At 40.8% G+C, this 19494-nt stretch overlaps 2 protein-coding genes across 6 annotated transcripts in view; both read right to left on the reverse strand.

Annotated features, from left to right (window-relative positions):
* LOC127508733 (NACHT, LRR and PYD domains-containing protein 12-like) overlaps positions 1 to 15881 on the reverse strand; it is a 35120-nt gene extending 19239 nt beyond the window's left edge. For 2 of the 5 annotated variants that reach the window (XM_051887036.1, XM_051887035.1), the window contains exons 1-4: positions 15746 to 15881; positions 14337 to 14450; positions 13024 to 13137; positions 9836 to 11689 (exon numbers count right to left, since the gene is read on the reverse strand). In XM_051887036.1, the coding sequence (XP_051742996.1) occupies positions 9836 to 11689; positions 13024 to 13137; positions 14337 to 14450; positions 15746 to 15795 (2132 nt within the window). In that variant the 5' untranslated portion in view covers positions 15796 to 15881. The remainder of the gene's footprint in view (positions 1 to 9835; positions 11690 to 13023; positions 13138 to 14336; positions 14451 to 15745) is intronic. The other 3 variants (XM_051887034.1, XM_051887033.1, XM_051887037.1) reach the window with 3 other exon arrangements.
* Positions 1 to 19494, reverse strand: part of LOC127508857 (gastrula zinc finger protein XlCGF8.2DB-like) — a 158727-nt gene that overhangs the window by 79716 nt on the left and 59517 nt on the right. The gene's annotated exons all lie outside the window — the stretch shown is intronic.

Genomic DNA, 19494 nt, shown 5'->3' on the forward strand with positions numbered 1-19494 from the left:
GCGTTGCGACATCAACTAGGCACTGTTGGCTCGACTTGGGTAAAGTTGGTTTTATATTCGCACATTCGGACTTCCACGTTTAAGAACGTTCTAATAATGTGCAATAAAGTTAATGTTTGCAAATTCTGAACAGCGACATGATATTTACAACCAACGATTGTAACCCTACAACATTTTTCACAATCGATCAAAATGAGGAAATATTATTTTAATGGCATACTTACTTGCGAACGTCCACTGAATGTCCAATGTAGTGTACAAAGTTATTGTAGCCTATGCGGAAGTCCGAATGTGCGAATATAAAACCAAATTTACCCAAGTTTTTGAAAGGCGGCGTGACCAAAGGGAGATGGCCATTTTTCTGCTGGACAGGTTAAGACATTTCAATTGTTCACTGGGTAATAAGGTTACAGTAGCACACGTTCTCGCTTAATCCATAGTTATGAATAATGATAATACTAACTACATACACAATCACGCAAAGTTGATGTTTTTAAAATTAACAATTCGAGAACAAAGTATAATGATTTGCACCATTGGCAACGTGATTTATTGTAAAACTTTTTTTCAGTTTGTCAGAACAAAAGTGGATGACATGTTATTTACTTCTTCAGATGACATTTTCTGGTGAAACATCTTATTTTTGGACACATCCAAGACGTTGAATTAGTAATTGTGATGTACAGTGAAGATCCACACTGGTGCGTTGCCAATACTCTATTAACCTATTCTAAATGTGCACAAGCTCAACTGCCACTCTAGGCAAAACACCGTCGTGCCGCCCCACTTCACACTCACAATTAAACTCCATCTTTAAGATGCATGTGAAAGACTGGAGGTTTTGTTGCTTGGTTTATTAATAAACTTGCACTAAAATAAAAGCATGTACAAGCATGTTTTCGAAATTTTGAATCTGCAACATCAGAAAAATCAGCATGCAACCACTGCAAACGCAAACACTGTATTATATAGTAAGAAGAATATCTCCTGGAAGATTCAGGAGAATTCCCGGTGTGCCACTGATAAATTGGGCTGGCAGTAGCCTACTTCCACATAAAGACAGTTTTAGACTGGACGCACAAAGCACGTGTCTCTACTTCAATGAGAGACACACAAAAGCGGCAAATCGGTAGTAGTGGTGATGCAATGTTTCTCACTAGACAAATGAGCAGAATATGTAGCACCTTCCATCCAATAAATCGCAGTAATCTTTGTGCTTTGTTACTTTTGATATTGTTGTGGAAATTTTTTACATTTTTTATTGTAATTATTCTTATATGCTGATGATTACATGTTTTCTCTTACAAGTGTGTGTGTGTGTAGAGCCTTTTAATCATGTAGAACAGCTACTTTTGGGGACTCTTTTTTTGGCTCGTGGCCAAGCCAGAGTAAAATACCATGTTTATATGAAAAATAAATGTATAAGTTGCAGTGTAAGAAGATTATGATTGTCACGTGACAGGTGGCAGAGTTTTTCCTGGTTATGTGCCTAATATGGTAAACGGACAGAGGCTTCAGCCTTGGAGGTTAGAGATACAGTGGGCACGGAAAGTATTCAGACCCCCTTAAATTTTTTACTCTTTGTTATATTGCAGCCATTTGCTAAAATCATTTAAGTTCATTTTTTTTCCTCATTAATGTACACACAGCACCCCATATTGACAGAAAAACACAGAATTGTTGACATTTTTGCAGAGGAGCAGTTCCGCCCAATAGAGGGCGCGCCAACATAAGAAATCATTGGCTCATGCATTCACTTTCGGTTTCGTTAGTTCGTCATTTCTGTGTTTTTAAGCTTGCCAGTTTGAAACTATTCTAGCGACTGTATTAATATACAAGCAATGAAAAACATGAGATACTTTTAGAGCTTCAAATATGTGTGATAAATAGAAACTAGCCAGTCTCATGTAACCCAGCCAGCGCCCGCGGTGCAGCCGCTCTGAGAGCACATGACACGGCTCGTGCATTCAAGCAGATGAGAGAGACAGCTGCTCGAGCGATCAAAACGTTAATGTAGAGCGAAAAGTGATTAAATACGACTGAAAGATCAGATTTCTAAAACGGATGAGACAATGGGAAGAAGCTTTGCACGTCTTAAACCTTGTATGGGTAAGTTTATTCCTGTATTATTCGCTCATATTGTAGCAGACGGTCTTTCGTTTTGCCCTTGATCACTATGTTCGTCATTTGCATGCGTTTTTTAACCTTTCTAAATAAAAACTTTAAGCGATTCAACGCGAGTCTATCACAAGAACGCATTACAGAGGCTTATTTACATTTTGGATTAGGGTTTTGAGTAAAACAAACACGGCTCGCGTCTTTAGTGAAGCTCGCGAGCCCTCTCGGTTTTGTTCGTCGTTCACATGTGTATATTAACCTTTTTAAATGAAACATTTCAGCGATTCCACAGGATTCGATAACAAGAACGCAATAAAGACTTAAATTTAGATTTCGGATGCGTTTTTGAGCGCAACAGAGACGGATCGCGTCTGTAATGAAGCTCGCGCTCGTCCATTCTCGCCTCATGTCCCAAATACATGGCGAATCTCATTCAAGCGAGCACAAGAATGCATCAAAGAGCTTCTTTCTTTGAATGTTTATGTGTATGAGTATGTTACTGTGTTAATAATGTGTGGCATAAGCGCCGGCGACATTGCTGCCCCCAGCACGAGCAGATGAGACAGAGACAGAGAGAGCTGCACGGAGCGATTTCCACAGACCCTCTATGAGAAAACGTTAATATAGAGTAAAGGCCATCTACAACATCAGTATTTCTCGAGTGATTGCATGATTTACACCGTTTATTGAACAGGTTAGTTGATCGCCTGATATGATGTTATCTATTCAGAGCTCGCAAGCAGCGCCTCTTCTTAAAGCGGCTGTGATTTGAGCACCTCTTAAAGAGATAGAAGAATCGAAAGATTCATCAATCATCACAACAATTGTTTGTTACAATGCTAAATACAAGAAATTCATGTTTGGCTCTTTTTCCTCAGGCTGCCCATCGAGGCTTGTGCCAAGCCAACATCAAAGTTTGTTTACGAACTTTATCTTCTAGTTTTGACATTAATGTAGTCACAATGCTGACAGAGTAAATATGTGTTCGAAAACGGAAAAAACCGGGAGCAACTTCTCCAAGGCTGTCAGTGACAGCATTCCCTATGGCCAACAGTCCAAGCTGAGCCTAAAAGAGGCCTTTCGTGAAAGGCCTGCCAAGGCTGCTAAAGGCATCTGGGACCAACAACCCGTAGAAAGTGGTCCCTTAAAGGGAATGTGGCCAGGAGACCAGAAGTAATCCCGGCCAGTCACTAGAGGGGACAAAATCACCCCCGACGCCACCAAGGAGACCTTACTAATCTAGCGAAAGCCAAACATAGCCTGGCCACCCTTGTCTGATATACAGAATCTCCAAGCGCAAACTCCAAAAGAGGAGAGCAGGAAAGAGCGACTGCAAAAAGGCAGTAAGCAACTCAAACCCACACGCAGAGATGGGCATCCTGGAGAGTGGAACTTATAGCTGAGCACTATAAATCCTCATATTGTGGGGAGTAAGACCACTCATCCTAGGATCTACTCAGCTTCTGATTAAAGTGCTGTGGAGGCTGTGCGCTAGAAAAACCCAGTACAGGGGAGCACAAACCAGCCTGGGGCCAGTCTGAATGGGAGACTTCACAGAAGTCTACAACCAATGACCAGCTTAGGGAGCTAAGCACAATTACACAGTCAACCCAAAGGGAAGTACGAAGCTCAACCTAACGGACAGACCATACTGCAGGCACATAGCCATGGAGGCCGACCAGAAGGGGCCTACAACATAACTAAGTGCTCTTACAATGAACTAATATCACAACATGAACCCAACACACATGGAGGTATTCAGGATGCCCCATAAGGCCATTCGACTGAAAACATAGCATGCTGAGCGCATGACCAACTAAGTAATTAGGTAGCTGTGAGTGCCCACAAAACAGCCCATCCAACACAATCCGACGAGCAGTGTACTCTGTAAAAGCACCCTTCTACTCTCTAAGCAAGAGGAGAACAACGTACGCCATCACGTGCTGAAGAAGGCCCCATGGGCCTATAACTTCAGCAGACACGTGGCATCAGCTCGTGGCAGTGTTATCGAGGTTCAGGCTAGACAGACCGACTACAAAGGGAGGCCTTACTCGACTGGAGCTAAAGGAAACCAAGCTCAAGGAAGCAAATGCATAAAACCAGACAAAGAGTTGGTTTTAGTACAAGAGCTCACCTTGAGAGGCAAGCCACTTCAGAGATGTACTCAGTAAAATCACCTTTTACTCTCTAAGCGAGAGGAGTATGAAGCCAAACTCCAGCGTGATACATAGGAGGTCTATGGAAGCCTACAACTCGTAAACACACGGTGTCAGCCATGGTGATGAGTCACATAGAAGCTCACACAAAGCTGTGCCAACATGCAGACTGAAAGGAGGCCCTAATGGGGCCTACAACCTCCATGAACACATGGCATCAACCAGTGGCAGCTTCATGACTAAAGCCAGCCAGCAGGCCAAATACTCGGAAAACCCCCATTAGGAGAAGTACAAACTACGCCACAGAACTCAACGAGAGGCCTGACAGGGCCTAAAACACGGAGGTGGGCGTGGCCGATGGCGGCGTGAGTCATAAGGCATGACTCAACCATGGAATGAGTCTAGATACAACCAACCCAGCTGGGCCAACACAGAAGCTATAAAGGAAGCCTGGTAAAGCTTACTACTTTTAGCACCAGGTGGCGCCAGCCAGTGGTCATAAACAGAACCCGAGCTCAAAAAAGGACCAGCACTGAACCCTAAAGTTTACTGAGGATAACTAGCTTACACAATCTGAGCCTAGATGAACACATTCCAACAGGCAAAGTATAGTATGCAAACATGGTCTAAGGAAGGCCTGTTACCTCAAAAACAACATGAGCATAAGCCTGAGGCAGTGCTAAAAGAAACCAAGCTCAAGGAAGCAAGTGCATAAAACCAGACAAACAGTTGGTTTTAATACAGGATCTCACCCCGAGAGGCAGGCCACTTAGAAGCGTACTCAGTAAAAGCACCTTTTACTCTCTAAGCGAGAGGAGTACAAAGCCAAACTCCAGCGTGATACCTAGGAGGCCTTCGAAAGCCTACAACTCGTAAAACACGCGGCGTCAGCTAGTGGCAATCACGACTCATCCATGGTGATGAGTCACAGAGAAACCCACACAAAACTGTGCCAACATGCAGACTGAAAGGAAGCCCTGATGGGGGCCTACAACCTCCATGAACACACGGCATCAACCAGTGGTAGCTTCATGACTAAAGCCAGCCAGCAGGCCAAGTACTCGAGAAACCCTTAGGTAGGAGAAGTACACACTACGCCACCAAACTCAACGAGAGGCCTGACCTCTTATGACCTGTGAATCATAAGACACGACTCAACCATGAAACGAATCTAGATATAACCAACCCAGCTGGGCCAACACAGAGGCTACAAAGGAGGCCTGGCAAGGCCTACTACTTTAAGCACCATGTGGCGCCAGCCCGTGGTCATAACAGGGCCCAAGCTCAAAGGGGACCAGCTCTAGACCCTACACGATAACTGTGGGTAACTAGCTACACAACCTGAGCTTAAGCTTACACATTCCAACAGGCAATGTACCCAGTACACATAAATATGCTATCACGGTCTAAGGAAGGCCTACAAGGCCTACCACCTCAAACAATGTGAGCATAAGCCTGAGGCAGTGATAAAATACGTGAGCAAACTAGTGACCGTAAACCAACAGCACCCAAAAAACAAGCTGTATTAAGAGAGAGGCTACAATAAAGAGCCAACAATCTAACAGCAAATGCAAAACAGCTGCTGTGGTCATGATCGACTGGAAGCTAGCAGAGATCATACTGTTCTAACCAGAATAAGACTCTCTACACTCAACCTGAGTGTGCAATCCAACAGGTGATGCACTCAGTGAAACACAAACCCTAACCAGGGAGTACACCAAAACACCACCTTCATAGATAGAGGCTAATCACAGCCTGCTATCACAGAAACAGGCGTTAACCTGTGGCAGCACTAGAGTAAGCTCACATATGCATGTAGGGCTAAAGCTTAGAACTCCAAAGAAAACGCGAATGCTTTGTAATACATGCCATCCAAATATCGAATGGTGCGAACCGTGACGTATAAAGGGAGCGCCTGAGGAAGCAGTCAACACCTTCTCGTCTTTTGAGGGACTGTTCAGCAGGCATCCCGAAGCATGGCAGGGAAGCGCAGAGTCTCGTTCCCTGTTCTCAGGGAACCATGGTTACATGCGTAACCTGAGACGTTCCCTTTCGAAAGGGAACTTCAACTCTGCGCTTGATTGCGCTATGGGGAATGATATACCCACGCCGCCATGCTAGAGGAGAGTGCATGCCCAAAATGTCTGGACAAACGTCTGGCAGTTCCAGGAAAAAACCGGGAGCAACTTCTCCAAGGCTGTCAGTGACACTATTCCCTATGGCCAACAGCCCAGCCCAGTGTGCAATCCAACAGGTGATGCACTCAGTGAAACACAAACCCTAACCGGGGAGTACATCAAAACACCACCTTAATAGATAGAGGCTAATCACAGCCTGCTATCACAGAAACAGGCGTTAACCTGTGGCAGCACTAGAGTAAGCTCACATATGCACGTAGGGCTAAAGCTTAGAACCCCAAAGCAAACGCGAATGCTTTGTAATACATGCCATCCAAACAGGATAAATGTTTCACAGAACAGATCTGAGATCTGTAGTGAACCCTTAGAGAACGAAAGCTAGAATATTAGCATCATAATCTCAAACTTGAATATAATTCAAGGGGCTCATGTTAAGACATTATAAGCATGACAAAAGTTCTAAAAAGTGGGGCCTAGCAGCACTGCATAACTCATCTTCTCGAAGATAAGGGCCTACCACCTGGGAAAAACAGCACCAGGAAGGCTAATAACAGCCTATAACCTTAGCTGTTAACCTCAGCCATAGCACCTACATTTTCACATCGAAGGGGAAATGGACATACGGCCTGCAACTCCCTCAGGAGGAGGCCAGAACTAGGAACTATACAACCTCATAGGGATAGTAATAATTAGGGTGATGTAACAAACAAACACCTAAACCTAGCTCTAGCCTAGCTGCTAGCTAAGGCCTACTGGGCCAAGCAAAGCTTGGGCTTCATTTGAAACCTTCAAATAGGAGAAAATGAAGCACTGCAAACAAACAGTGTCAGGTGGCCGATAAGCCGTCCTGTACACAAATAACTGAAGCGACGAGTGCTAACTCAAACCAAACTAAAGTATTAGCTGAGAAGCTACTCTAACATAGGAGGCTACAAAATAGCAGCCATAAAGCGGCCTGCATGTTTTGAAAACTAGCCAACCTAATGCTACAGTTATTTTGCCCAAAAGAACCCCTTCTAACTTTACTGACTACATGCTAAGGAAAGCTATACAGGAAAAACAAGGTCTACACTTTTTATAAACATAAAAATATAGACCCAGTTTACCTTCCTGCGGCTCGCAGAATGAAGATTTTCCCTCCTTATTTTAATGCATGAAGAAGGATGAAATCAAAAGTTCTTTTAAGCCTAAAAGCACTTTCACTATCAAGCCAGAAGGCGGCCTTTAGAAACAAATATTATCAAAAGGCCAGCCGACAGCCTAACTGTAAAAGAAGCGCCTGAGCAAGTAGAAAGAACTCAAACTCAGGAGGCGGAGGAAGAAGGGGCTAGGGCAAATGCGATGTTGCCCTCGCAACGAGAGGGAATCGATCACAGACACTATTGGTGTACGTGATCAATCACCTCCTCAAACCTGGGGCCAGCCTCCTGATAAACTACATGCTCAGAAAAACTATACAGGAAAACAAGGTCTTATTTTAAAGACATAAAATAGACCCATCTCATATTCCTGCGGCTAAAAGACCAAAGATACCAATACTCTTTTTTTTACATAAAAAAGGAAAGAATCTAGGGTTCTTTTAAGCCTAAAAGATCCTCTCATTATCAAACCGAGAAAGCAAGCCAACAAAAATAATTACTATGGGCCCAGCCATCAGTCTGATCATAAGAAGTATCTGTGTATGATATAAAATATATATACACATGCATATAAATACATACATCCTATATATTGTATATAATCACACACATACATACATACACACACACATATATATATATATATATATATATATATATATATATATATATATATAATAGAAGAAGAGGAGAGGGTAGTTATAAATCACCCTTTAAATAGCTGGGGGATCGATTATAAACGCAACGGTGTTTACAATCGATCACCCATCTGCACTCTCGCTTCTTCCTCCACCCGTCTGTCTGGCTCAGATCCAAATCTGAACGGCCAGGGGTTTTTCCATGCTCTCCCGATCTCAAACGTGGAGATCAGGAGAGAATGGAAAGTCTATGGGACCTGCAACATTCATGGACAGAAAGGAACCGTTCGTCGAGCCGTCCGCATGCGGCCCCTTTCTTAACGCGCTCTCATGGCACCCGCAGCCCGCCAAAAAGCGCATCCCAAAAACACAGCAGCTCACATGCCCAGCAGCCAGAGGAGCGCTCGCTATCGGACGCGGTGACATCAAACACGGACATCACCGTCATCCAACACATCCTCGTCAGCCCCGGGTAATCCAAGAGAAAATATAATTCTCTCAGACTTCCCAACCAGCTCACCTGCGAGCCCTATGACTGCAGCCACTGTATTGCCTCAGCACACACGGGGCTACAAACACCAGGCACAGATGCAGACACCTCCTCCCTCGGGAAGAGTGTCGAATGAGAACGGAGCGTCCCAATAGGAGAGACGCTCGCAGTGAATAATAGACAAACACACATAGACGGCGCCCTTAAGCATCGTCTATGCGTTTGCTCCTCTCCAGACAGAAAAACGCCAGAAACGTGTACATCAAGTGTCAAACCCCTGGGACACAGATGAACACATTCTCCTGAACGTTTGCAGACATAAAAGGAGTAATTTCCTACCGGAGTTTGTGAAACAATGGCACGAACAAAACAGTCCCGAAAAGACAAGATGTTGACTGCTTCCTCAGGCGCTCCCTTTATACGTCACGGTTCGCGCCATTCGACGTCATAGGCTGTCGCCGGCTAATAGGATTGGAGTGTTGTGATTCTTGGCATTTCAAACACCTGTCACGAGTGACGGTTCCCCCATAGCGCAATCAAGCGCAGAGTTGAAGTTCCCTTTCGAAAGGGAACTAGACTTTTATCACTCATAATATTCCCATTCACAGTAATCCACCTTCTCTATCGTTTCATTTATTTTATGGCACAATCACACCTCTTTAAATGTATAATAATGTAAAACACTGGCTGGTGCTGTACAGTAAAACTTAAGCACACTTTAAGCACAGCCGTCACTGTAATAGTTCACTGTAACAGTCGTCAAATAGCTGGAATATTAAGCGTTTATGATGAATAATTACTGAAGATTAAATGTCATAATGATATATTATTATTGCTATTAATATTAAAAGTAATTTATGTCATTTTATCTTCATTCACAAGTGAAAATGTCTCAATTCCAGCTTTACTGATCAATGATGTCAACCGTCTCTTTGCGCCACCTGGTGGTGATTTCACCAACGAGTTTCACACGTGACTGGGGTGTTTACCCGCGGCGGTAACAGGCATTTTAGTCGACTATCTACTGTATTAAAGAGGCGTGTCGTGACCCTTTAAGATTCTGTTATTGAGGAGAAAATCTCTCATTTAGGAACATTTATTTTAAAGGTGTCGGAATCATTATTAAATATGCTTTAGTTCATGATTAAACACTCACAGAGCTTTTCTGCAGTTGATCACAGCTGGTATCAGTCTTCTTCTCCCCTCATATGATGTGTTGTATTTCATGGGGTTCAGCTCATCCAGCGGCTCCTCTGACATCTGAATCATGTAGGAGATTGTTGAGCACTGAGACGGAGAGAGTTTCTCCTTTGAGTGTTTGTCTGATTTCAGAAACTCCTGAATCTCTCTGGACAGAGACTGATCTTTGACTTCCAGCAGACAGAGGAACAGATTGATGGATCTTTCAGTGGAGAGACCACTATATGAGGGTCCACGTCCATCTTTGATCTTCTGTTGAATGTTCTCTGTGATTCTCCTGATGCTCTCTAAGCTGTTCTCTGTGTGTGTCAGTAGATCCTGTAAGAGTCTCTGATTGGACTCCAGTGAGACGCCCAACAGGAACTGCAGGAACAGATCCAGCTGTCCATTCTTACTCTTGAGAGCTTTATCTACTGCTGATCTTAGTAGATCATCCAGAGAGTCTTTATCAGATTTGTACAATCTGAATTCATCCAGTGGTTTCTTGTTCTTGATCACATATGAATAAAACAGATAGAAAGCAGCGAGAAACTCCTGAAAGCTCAGATGAATGAAGCTGTAGACTTTCCTCTGATGAATCACAGATTCCTCCTTAAAGATCTCAGTGCAAATCCCAGAATACACTGAGGCGTCAGTGACGTCTATGCCGCTCTCTCTCAGGTCCTCCTCATAGAACATCACATTGCCCTTCATCAGCTGATTGAAAGCCACTTCAGCAAGTTTCACAATCACTTCTCTGTTGGACTGCAGCAGTTTCTCTGGATCTCTCTCTTCATACTTCTGATTCCTCATGTTGATCTGAATCAGCAGGAAGTGGATGTACATTTCAGTCAGAGTTTGAGGGATTTCTGCACTCAGACCTTCTTTCAGGAGCTTCTGAAGCACAGTGGATGAGATCCAGCAGAAGACGGGTATGTGGCACATTATGTGGAGGCTTCTTGCTCTTCTGATGTGTGAGATGATTCTGCTGGCTTGATGCTCGTCACTGATTCTCTTCCTGAAATATTCCTCCTTCTGAAGCTCATTGAATCCCTGAATCTCTGTCAGACAGTTGATGTATTTGGAGGGGATCTGATTGGCTGCTGCTGGTCTGGAGGTGATCCAGATGAGAGCAGAGGGAAGCAGCTCTCCTGTCATGAGCTTTGACATCAACACACCCACTGATGAAGTCTCAGTCACATCAGAAACTTTCTCATCATCTGAAAACATCAATGTGATTCTGCTTTCATCCAGACCATCAAAGATGAACACAACTTTACAGTCCTCATAAATCTTTGAGTCCAGATCTTGGAGTTCAGGATGAAAGTCCAGCAGAAGTCTGTGAAGACTGTACTGATGATCTCGGATCAAGTTCAGCTCTCGAAATGGAAGCACAAACATGAAATCTACATCCTGATTGGCTTTTCCCTCGGCCCAGTCCAGAATGAACTTCTGCACAGAGACGGTTTTTCCGATTCCAGCGATGCCTTTAGTAAGAACAGTCTTGATCTGGTGTTTCTCCTCACATCCTGGTTCAGGTGAGGCTTTAAAGATGTCATTGCAGTAGATTGGAGTGTCTTGTGAGTGTTGTGTTCTGGCTGTTTTCTCCATCTGTAAAATCTCATGTTGTTCATTCACTCCTTCACTTTCTCCCTCTATGATGTAGAGCTGTGTGTAGATCATGTTCAGGAGGGTTTCATTCTCCTGGAGTTTCAGACCCTCAAATAATCTCTCATACTTGTTCTTCATGCTGGTTTTGAGCTGGTCTTTGACTCTCTGTAGTTCATCATCTACAGCTTGAGGAGAATCCTGGTCTCCAGTCTGATCATCTCTGATTGGAAACAAAATACAAACATAAAAACATGTTCATGAATAAATCATGCAAGGAACAGCAACACATTTAAGAGAGAAGTGTCAGTTTAACAGACTCCTGTTATATACCACATATTTACATTAAACTTTAACATATTTTCTGGAATTTAAGTCACATTTTCTATCATCTGAAATGTGCTGCATCTTATATTTGTCTGTTTTGAACTCTTATATATAAGTTTTGGTCTCTTAGATTCCTGTCCTAGTTTTGTCTTGATTACTTGGGCTTTAAAAGACATTTAACCCTTTCAAGCATGAGTTTAAAATATTCTAACTGACCCCCCAGAGTGAGTTTTTTTAAGGCGACCGTTATTTTAGAACGTTTGCCCTTATTGTTTCCATGGTGGCGCGTCTTGCGTGTCACGAGCGCTGAACGCAGCCACAATAACACTGTATGACAGATGGATCGCTATTATTTTGTTTTTCCTTTTTTATTTAAAATATTTCGCAAACTTGCTTACCATGTCATCAACTATATGATATTCCGATTCTCAAATATGGGTAAGTGAGTGTGTTTTGTCGTTTTAAAACCTTTATAAACGATCTTTATCTTGATCTATAATGCGAGATGGGCGCCGCCATCTTAGTTTGCCCCGCAGTTCACAGAGTCCTGTCAGTCAGATTTTACAGCACGTGAATTCATCAGTTTCTCCCGAAATATATGCAAGTAAGTGGCTGGTGAACTGGAAGAATAATAGAGTAAACTTTATTGTTACTTAGGCCCATTATGTGTGCCTGATATGAATAAATGTCGGCAAATTATATTTGAATGGATTGTTATTGCTGCTTCTACTGATGTCTGACATCAGTGTGTATTTTATAAACTCTAAATGTATTGTTTTACTGGTGCTTATGCGTATTTAAATGTCTGAAACCTTAAAAAAACATTATGTGGCTGAAAACACTGTATTGCTGTGATATATGACAAGAGCTGCGCGTGTCCGTCTCGCAGCCAAAGCGCGAAAGCAGTTTGAATCTGGCAGTTATGTGACGTCGCTGAACGTTCGAAACCCCATATGTGGGACCGTACTCTCAGGGTCACAGAAATAAAAATCCCATATGTGGGACCGTACCGCTCAAAGGGTTAATATTCAGAAATATTATTGATATGACGGCACTGAAACTATCAGATGAGAACAAAACATGAACATGAACACCTGTACATATTTGAACATTTCATTATATTTATCTATATAAGTAAACACTGACATTGTACAGTTATTTTCTTATAAATAAGTGTCTCAATCTAGTTTCACTACAGCAGGAAACTCACTAAATAATGCTGATAATCACCTGGGGTCAGAGGTCACTGGTCCATCACTGAATTCAGGAGGATGAACTCTGGATCGACTGCTCTTCATAGACACACAACTGGGTTGAGGAGATGCTGCTCTCTGACTCCCCCTGCTGGTGACACAAAGATATTATAATAATAATAATCATAATAATTCATACACATATTTACACAGTAATTAACACAGTACTGTTAGTTCAGATGATCTCTTCTTTTGTATAAGTCAGTCGTTTAGCTGTGTCCTTAATTATTCAAGTTTTAACTTGAATAATGTAATGATATATATGAAAGAAATATAAAATATATACAGTATGTATATATATATATATACATGCGTATCACAAGCGCTGAACGCAGCCACAATAACACTGTATGACAGATGGATCGCTATTATTTTGTTTTTCCTTTTATATTTAAAATATTCGCAAAATTGCTTACCATGTCATCAACTATCTGATATTCTGATTCTCAAATATGTGTAAGAGAGTGTGTTTTGTCGTTTAAAAACCTTTATAAATGATCTTTATCTTGATCTATAATGCGAGATGGGCACCGCCATCTTAGTTTGCGCTGCAGTTCACAGAGTCCTGTCAGTCGGATATACAGCACGTGAATTCATCAGTTTCTCCCGAAATATATGCAAGTAAGTGGCTGGTGAACTGGAAGAATAATAGAGTAAACTTTATAGTTACTTAGGCCCATTATGTGTGTCTGATATGAATAAATGTCGGCAAATTATATTTGAATGGATTGTTATTGCTGCTTCTACTGATGTCTGACATCAGTGTGTATTTTATAAACTCTAAATGTATTGTTTTACTGGTGCTTATGCGTATTTAAATGTCTGAAACCTTAAAAAAACATTATGTGGCTGAAAACACTGCATTGCTGTGATATATGACAAGCGCTGCGCGTGTCCGTCTCGCAGCCAAAGCGCGAAAGCAGTTTGAATCTGGCAGTTATGTGACGTCGCTGAACATTCGAAACCCCATATGTGGGACCGTACTCTCAGGGGCACAGAAATAAAAATCCCATATGTGGGACCGTACTCTCAGGGTCACAGAAATAAAAATCCCATATGTGGGACCGTACCGCTCAAAGGGTTAATATTCAGAAATATTATTGATATGACGGCACTGAAACTATCAGATGAGAACAAAACATGAACATGAACACCTGTACATATTTGAACATTTCATTATATTTATCTATATAAGTAAACACTGACATTGTACAGTTATTTTCTTATAAATAAGTGTCTCAATCTAGTTTCACTACAGCAGGAAACTCACTAAATAATGCTGATAATCACCTGGGGTCAGAGGTCACTGGTCCATCACTGAATTCAGGAGGATGAACTCTGGATCGACTGCTCTTCATAGACACACAACTGGGTTGAGGAGATGCTGCTCTCTGACTCCCCCTGCTGGTGACACAAAGATATAATAATAATAATAATCATAATAATTCATACACATATTTACACAGTAATTAACACAATACTGTTAGTTCAGATGATCTCTTCTTTTGTATAAGTCAGTCGTTTAGCTGTGTCCTTAATTATTCAAGTTTTAACTTGAATAATGTAATGATATATATGAAAGAAATATAAAATACATACAGTATGTATGTGTGTATATATATATATATATATATAACGGTTTAAACATTGACTTGTATCTTACTAAAATGTGATTTTATATAGTTTATTCTATTATTCATTATTATGTACATAAATGGACGGTGGTGAACATATTTAGTTGAATATAATAAAGTCCAGTACAAATGTCACTGTCACTCGTCAAACGGCAGCTGTCACTGTTGCTAGGCAACAAGAACAATCCTCTGTACGCTAGAGGGAGGCCTTTGAAATGGGACACAGCTGTAGTTAGTGACAGTTAGTTAATATTAAACCTGACAATAAATTTTGTTAGTTTAATTAGCAAAATCTCCAGTGGTGGACTGTAGAGAAGTATTTTATGAATTTTTGACAATGCAAAATTGGATCTCCCTGTGGTTTTCCGTAAAAATAAAAGCTCAAGGATTTAATATTTGAAAGCAAGAAATAAAGACATCATGAATATTGAAATCTTACTGTTGTTCTGTAATATAAAAAGAACAAATGGTTGTATCATATAATAACTTTATTAATACTTTTTCATATTTTTATTATAACTTAATATCTTCTTTAGCTGATCACATGCTTAAAAACCAATCTTAGGTCTATATTCCAAAGCATTGTTGTATTACAACCGTTTGTGTTTGGATAGATCATTTTCATGTCTGTGAAAAAGGGAATGACAGTTAAACCTGTTTTTCTCAAAATTACGTTCCTGAAAATCAGATTTGGAAAGGGCTTTCACATGGTGTTGAAACTAGTGATGGGTAAAATTTCACCATGATGGTTTTCACAGATCACATCACAAATGATCTCTTGCTGTTGTATAAGGCCAGGCACACATTTAACGACTAGCTAAAACATTCTAAGACTGAGCTCAACATACAGCGATTGTTTCCTGCGACTCAAGCAGATTTAAATACTTACACACGAGATTTAAACACTGACTGTAATCGCTGACTCAACGCAACTGGCTCATGACTGATCGCGCTCAAACACGTCCAGTCAAAGTATCAATTTACATTCATAATCAGCCTTACAGTCTTTAAGTGTGTCCTCAGCTTAAGTCAGTCTATTGTCTCCAGAACAGGACAGTGTCTCACCTGGGGTCAGAGGTCACTGCTCCATCACTGAATTCAGGAGGAGGATTCATGGATCCATCGCTCTTCAGAGACACACAGCTGGGATCTGGAGATGAAGATCTCTTCCTCGTTTCAAAGTCTGACACTTCCCTGTATATGGAAACACTGGGAACATTACATTAATATTACATTTATGCATTTAGCAGATGCTTTAATTTCAAGTAATTTACAGTGTGTTCATTTCAGCACAGTGAACAACATGTGCTCTAAGAATGTCTTGATACTAAGTTATGAAAACATTATTTCTAAATATTCTTTGAACAAACAAAATGTTTCTTAGTTAGGTGTACACTAAAGGAATATTTCATTTGATCATTCTGTAAACATTAGGCGAACGTTACTTTTGAATGTTTTCTGAATGTCCTGATAAAGTAGAAGTTAAAAAGAAACATTCATCTAACATTTGACACTAACAGATAACTTTCATTATATCACGATCTAACAGATAACAAACAATCTATTAAAGTTGCTGGAAAGACATTTGTTCATGAGTTTGAGAGAACATTAGTCTTGTTATTTGGGATGTTCTCTGTGAACATCAAAGATAATATGAAGACAACAAAGAACTGAATCATTAAATGAATTAAACTAGAGCTGGGCGACATATTTCATATTAGTGGATATTGATAATCATCAGGATAAATGTCAAATCTTTATTATTTTCCAAATAAAGTCAGATTTCTCCTCCTGAGGTAAAGCTATAGAAACCAGAACATGACAAACACTTGACAAACAGGTGAACATTTCACACATCTGAGGTACAATATTCAGAACATTTATAACAGTAAAAAAATCCATCAAAATATGCAGGAGTAAACTTTAGTAAAATCCTTTTTCAGTCTATTTTCCTGAACAAAATTAAGGAATCGACCCTGCTTCGTTCCCTATATAGGGTACAACGGGGCTAAAGGCACACCTTATGAAAAAATGTGCTTTTCATTACTCTCAAAATGTATGATTGCAGGAAAAATATACATGTTTGTATTGAACATTGAAGGAGCAGCAGATTTTGTGTGAAAATAAATCATAAAAGTGGTTAATTTTGTTTAAAAATCTTATAAATGTATGAGGTGGTGAGTGGGGGTAAAAGGCTCCCCAGAATGGGGTAAAAATACTTTAGCTGAAATGGGGGTGTCGCAATATACCGGTATTGACGATAACCGTGATATTCAAAGCATGAAATATCGATATTGTGTTAATTTAGGGTGTGACAATATACCGGTATTGGCGATAACCACAATATTTAAAATGAATAGGACACTTATGATATCATGACATGTAAATACTCCAGCGCCAGTACCTGGTTGAGCTCTCAGGTGGCAGTATTGCACCGACATCTGTCAAACAAGAAGACGACGCAGCTATTCCAAGAAGAAGAACCATGTCTGAGGCAACCACTCTCCGAACGGGAGACAGCACAATCTGCAGGATTTACCTAGCTACAGTCAGTGCGAAGGGTGGCAACACCACCAACCTTACCCACCTCCGTGTCCATCACCCTGCGGATTAACGTTACGCCATTTTACAGAGCAAATTGCGATTATTTTACTAGTCGTGGAATGGGAAATGTTATATTAACCTGTTAACAGCGATTTTCTGTGTTCATATATTTAAATAAAGGGCGATTCTTTTAATAAGTACCGCGTTTTCTTTACTCGTCTTATTCAGCGTGATGTAGCTATGCATGCAGTATGCAGCATACACAGGGATTTTTTGCCCCGACGAGTTTTTGTCATTATATCATAGTATAAGATGTAGTTGTATTATAATATCACACGAGCAAGAGTGCCGTTTTCCCCAAATCAGCACAAATGCAACGTTCCTTCAACTTATTGTTAAATGAACAATGTGAGTTACATTTTAGACACAGTATTGTTAATATTGTTTTTTTCCTTTATTTCGCCAACGAAAATTTCAAAATGATGAACAGCAGAACAGAGCCCCCGTGCAACAGAAATGTTTTTGTTATACTGACTGAATCCACGTTTAGAACAAATGAATCCCAGCTTCGTTCCTGAATGAATCAGTCATTTGAACAAATCGGTTGAATCAATGACTCACTCACTCTTTAAGACAGTGACTTGCTGCCACCTACTGCAGTTTAGTTTAGTTTCATATTTAAAGACCCCCTGTGGTGAAAATCAAGTTTTTAATGTTGTTTATATATCTATGTAGTGTTTTTAATATGCTTTAAGACAAACCATGTGCAAATTCATAAGTCAGCACCATTGCTGAGTATTTTAGGTTTGAAACTGCAGTAAACCAAAAACCCGCGGTTTGAAATCGGTGGTGTTTGTGACGTCACAGACTACCTTGTAACCAATCACAACAACGTGCCGGCAGGCTTTAGCATATCATTAACTATGACCGCTCTGAAGCCGGAAAGTCTCGAGAGAAGCAGGTTATCCAATATAGCTGAGTTGTTCAAAGCGTTTGTAAGGATACTGATTGTTAGAAGGCAGCTGTCTGACTCTGAGATGAAGAACAGGAACGGTGTGTGTAACATTAGCAACACATTGGCTGTTTCTCAATTCCAAGAACGCAGAGAACGGACTTGCATTGTCAAGGAGTCCGGTCTTGCCAGGCGACCTTGAAAGAAGGAACTCAGAAGGACGCGAGGACACAGAACGCATCATTTGAGAATTGAGATGTGCTGCGATCTTGTTGCTCAACTGACTGTCCCAGCATCTTAAAAGTGGCTAATGCACAATAAGTACAATATAACATCACAAACAAATGTCATAACCTATTAAAAGATCTCTTTCAAATTATTATAGACATTATTTTCATATCATTTTTATTTCATCTTTTTATTTCACCGCATGTATTTATGAAAATGAGTAGCCTTTGTGTTACATGCTTTGTCAATGTTAAGATTATTTTTTTATATTCCAATAAAAATACTTCAGGCTTTCTTCATGTTATCACTTTGTTAAAATTAAGCAAAACAAATGTTTACTTTCACGAGCCGTCACGTATTCGCGAGCTTGTAGCAGGAATCTCATAAGTGAGAACGAGAACTTTAAAGCTTACAGGCTTCTGTAAGTCGACCACCCGCAGAGTCTTCTGGGATTTTTAATGGTTCGATTCTCTCAAGTTTGCATTCGATGCGTCCTCGATATCAAGAACACATCCAGGTACTTTCATTCATCCTCCGTTCTTGTGTTCTTGAGTATTGGAACTGAACTTCGACGGTTGATGATGACGTAGAGCAATAACACAAGGACGCAAGATCGCTTAACAACGCATATTGAGAAACAGCCACTATTAGCTGTTTGATAATGTAGTCAAGCAAAAGGCTATCTATATTAATTCATATTAATTAATGACAGAACCGTCGCAAGCGCTGTGCCAAGTGTACGAGCGCATAGAGGCTCAAGCCAAAGTAACAGCTGACTTGAAGTAAAGCCAATAAAGTTCATGTTTTTGTCCTTCAAAATATTTTAATACTATAAAACATAGTTAAAACAATATTGCTCTGAGCGTGTGCATGTGACCGTGATTCATGTGCATATTCAGTCAGTGTGGAATTGCACGTCAAGTTCTGAGAGAGATATTCAGTCCATTATAAATTCTGATTTTGGCTGCCTCTGGAATGGATCAAACCATAGATATTAGCCTATCTGATGAGTTCAAGTAAACACGCTGGAAATCCGCGCTCATTCAAGGATGTGCATTTATTTCATGTACGGAGAAGGCACGGGCGCCTG

Source organism: Ctenopharyngodon idella, chromosome 3 (assembly GCF_019924925.1).
Source record: "Ctenopharyngodon idella isolate HZGC_01 chromosome 3, HZGC01, whole genome shotgun sequence".
NCBI lineage: Eukaryota > Metazoa > Chordata > Actinopteri > Cypriniformes > Xenocyprididae > Ctenopharyngodon > Ctenopharyngodon idella.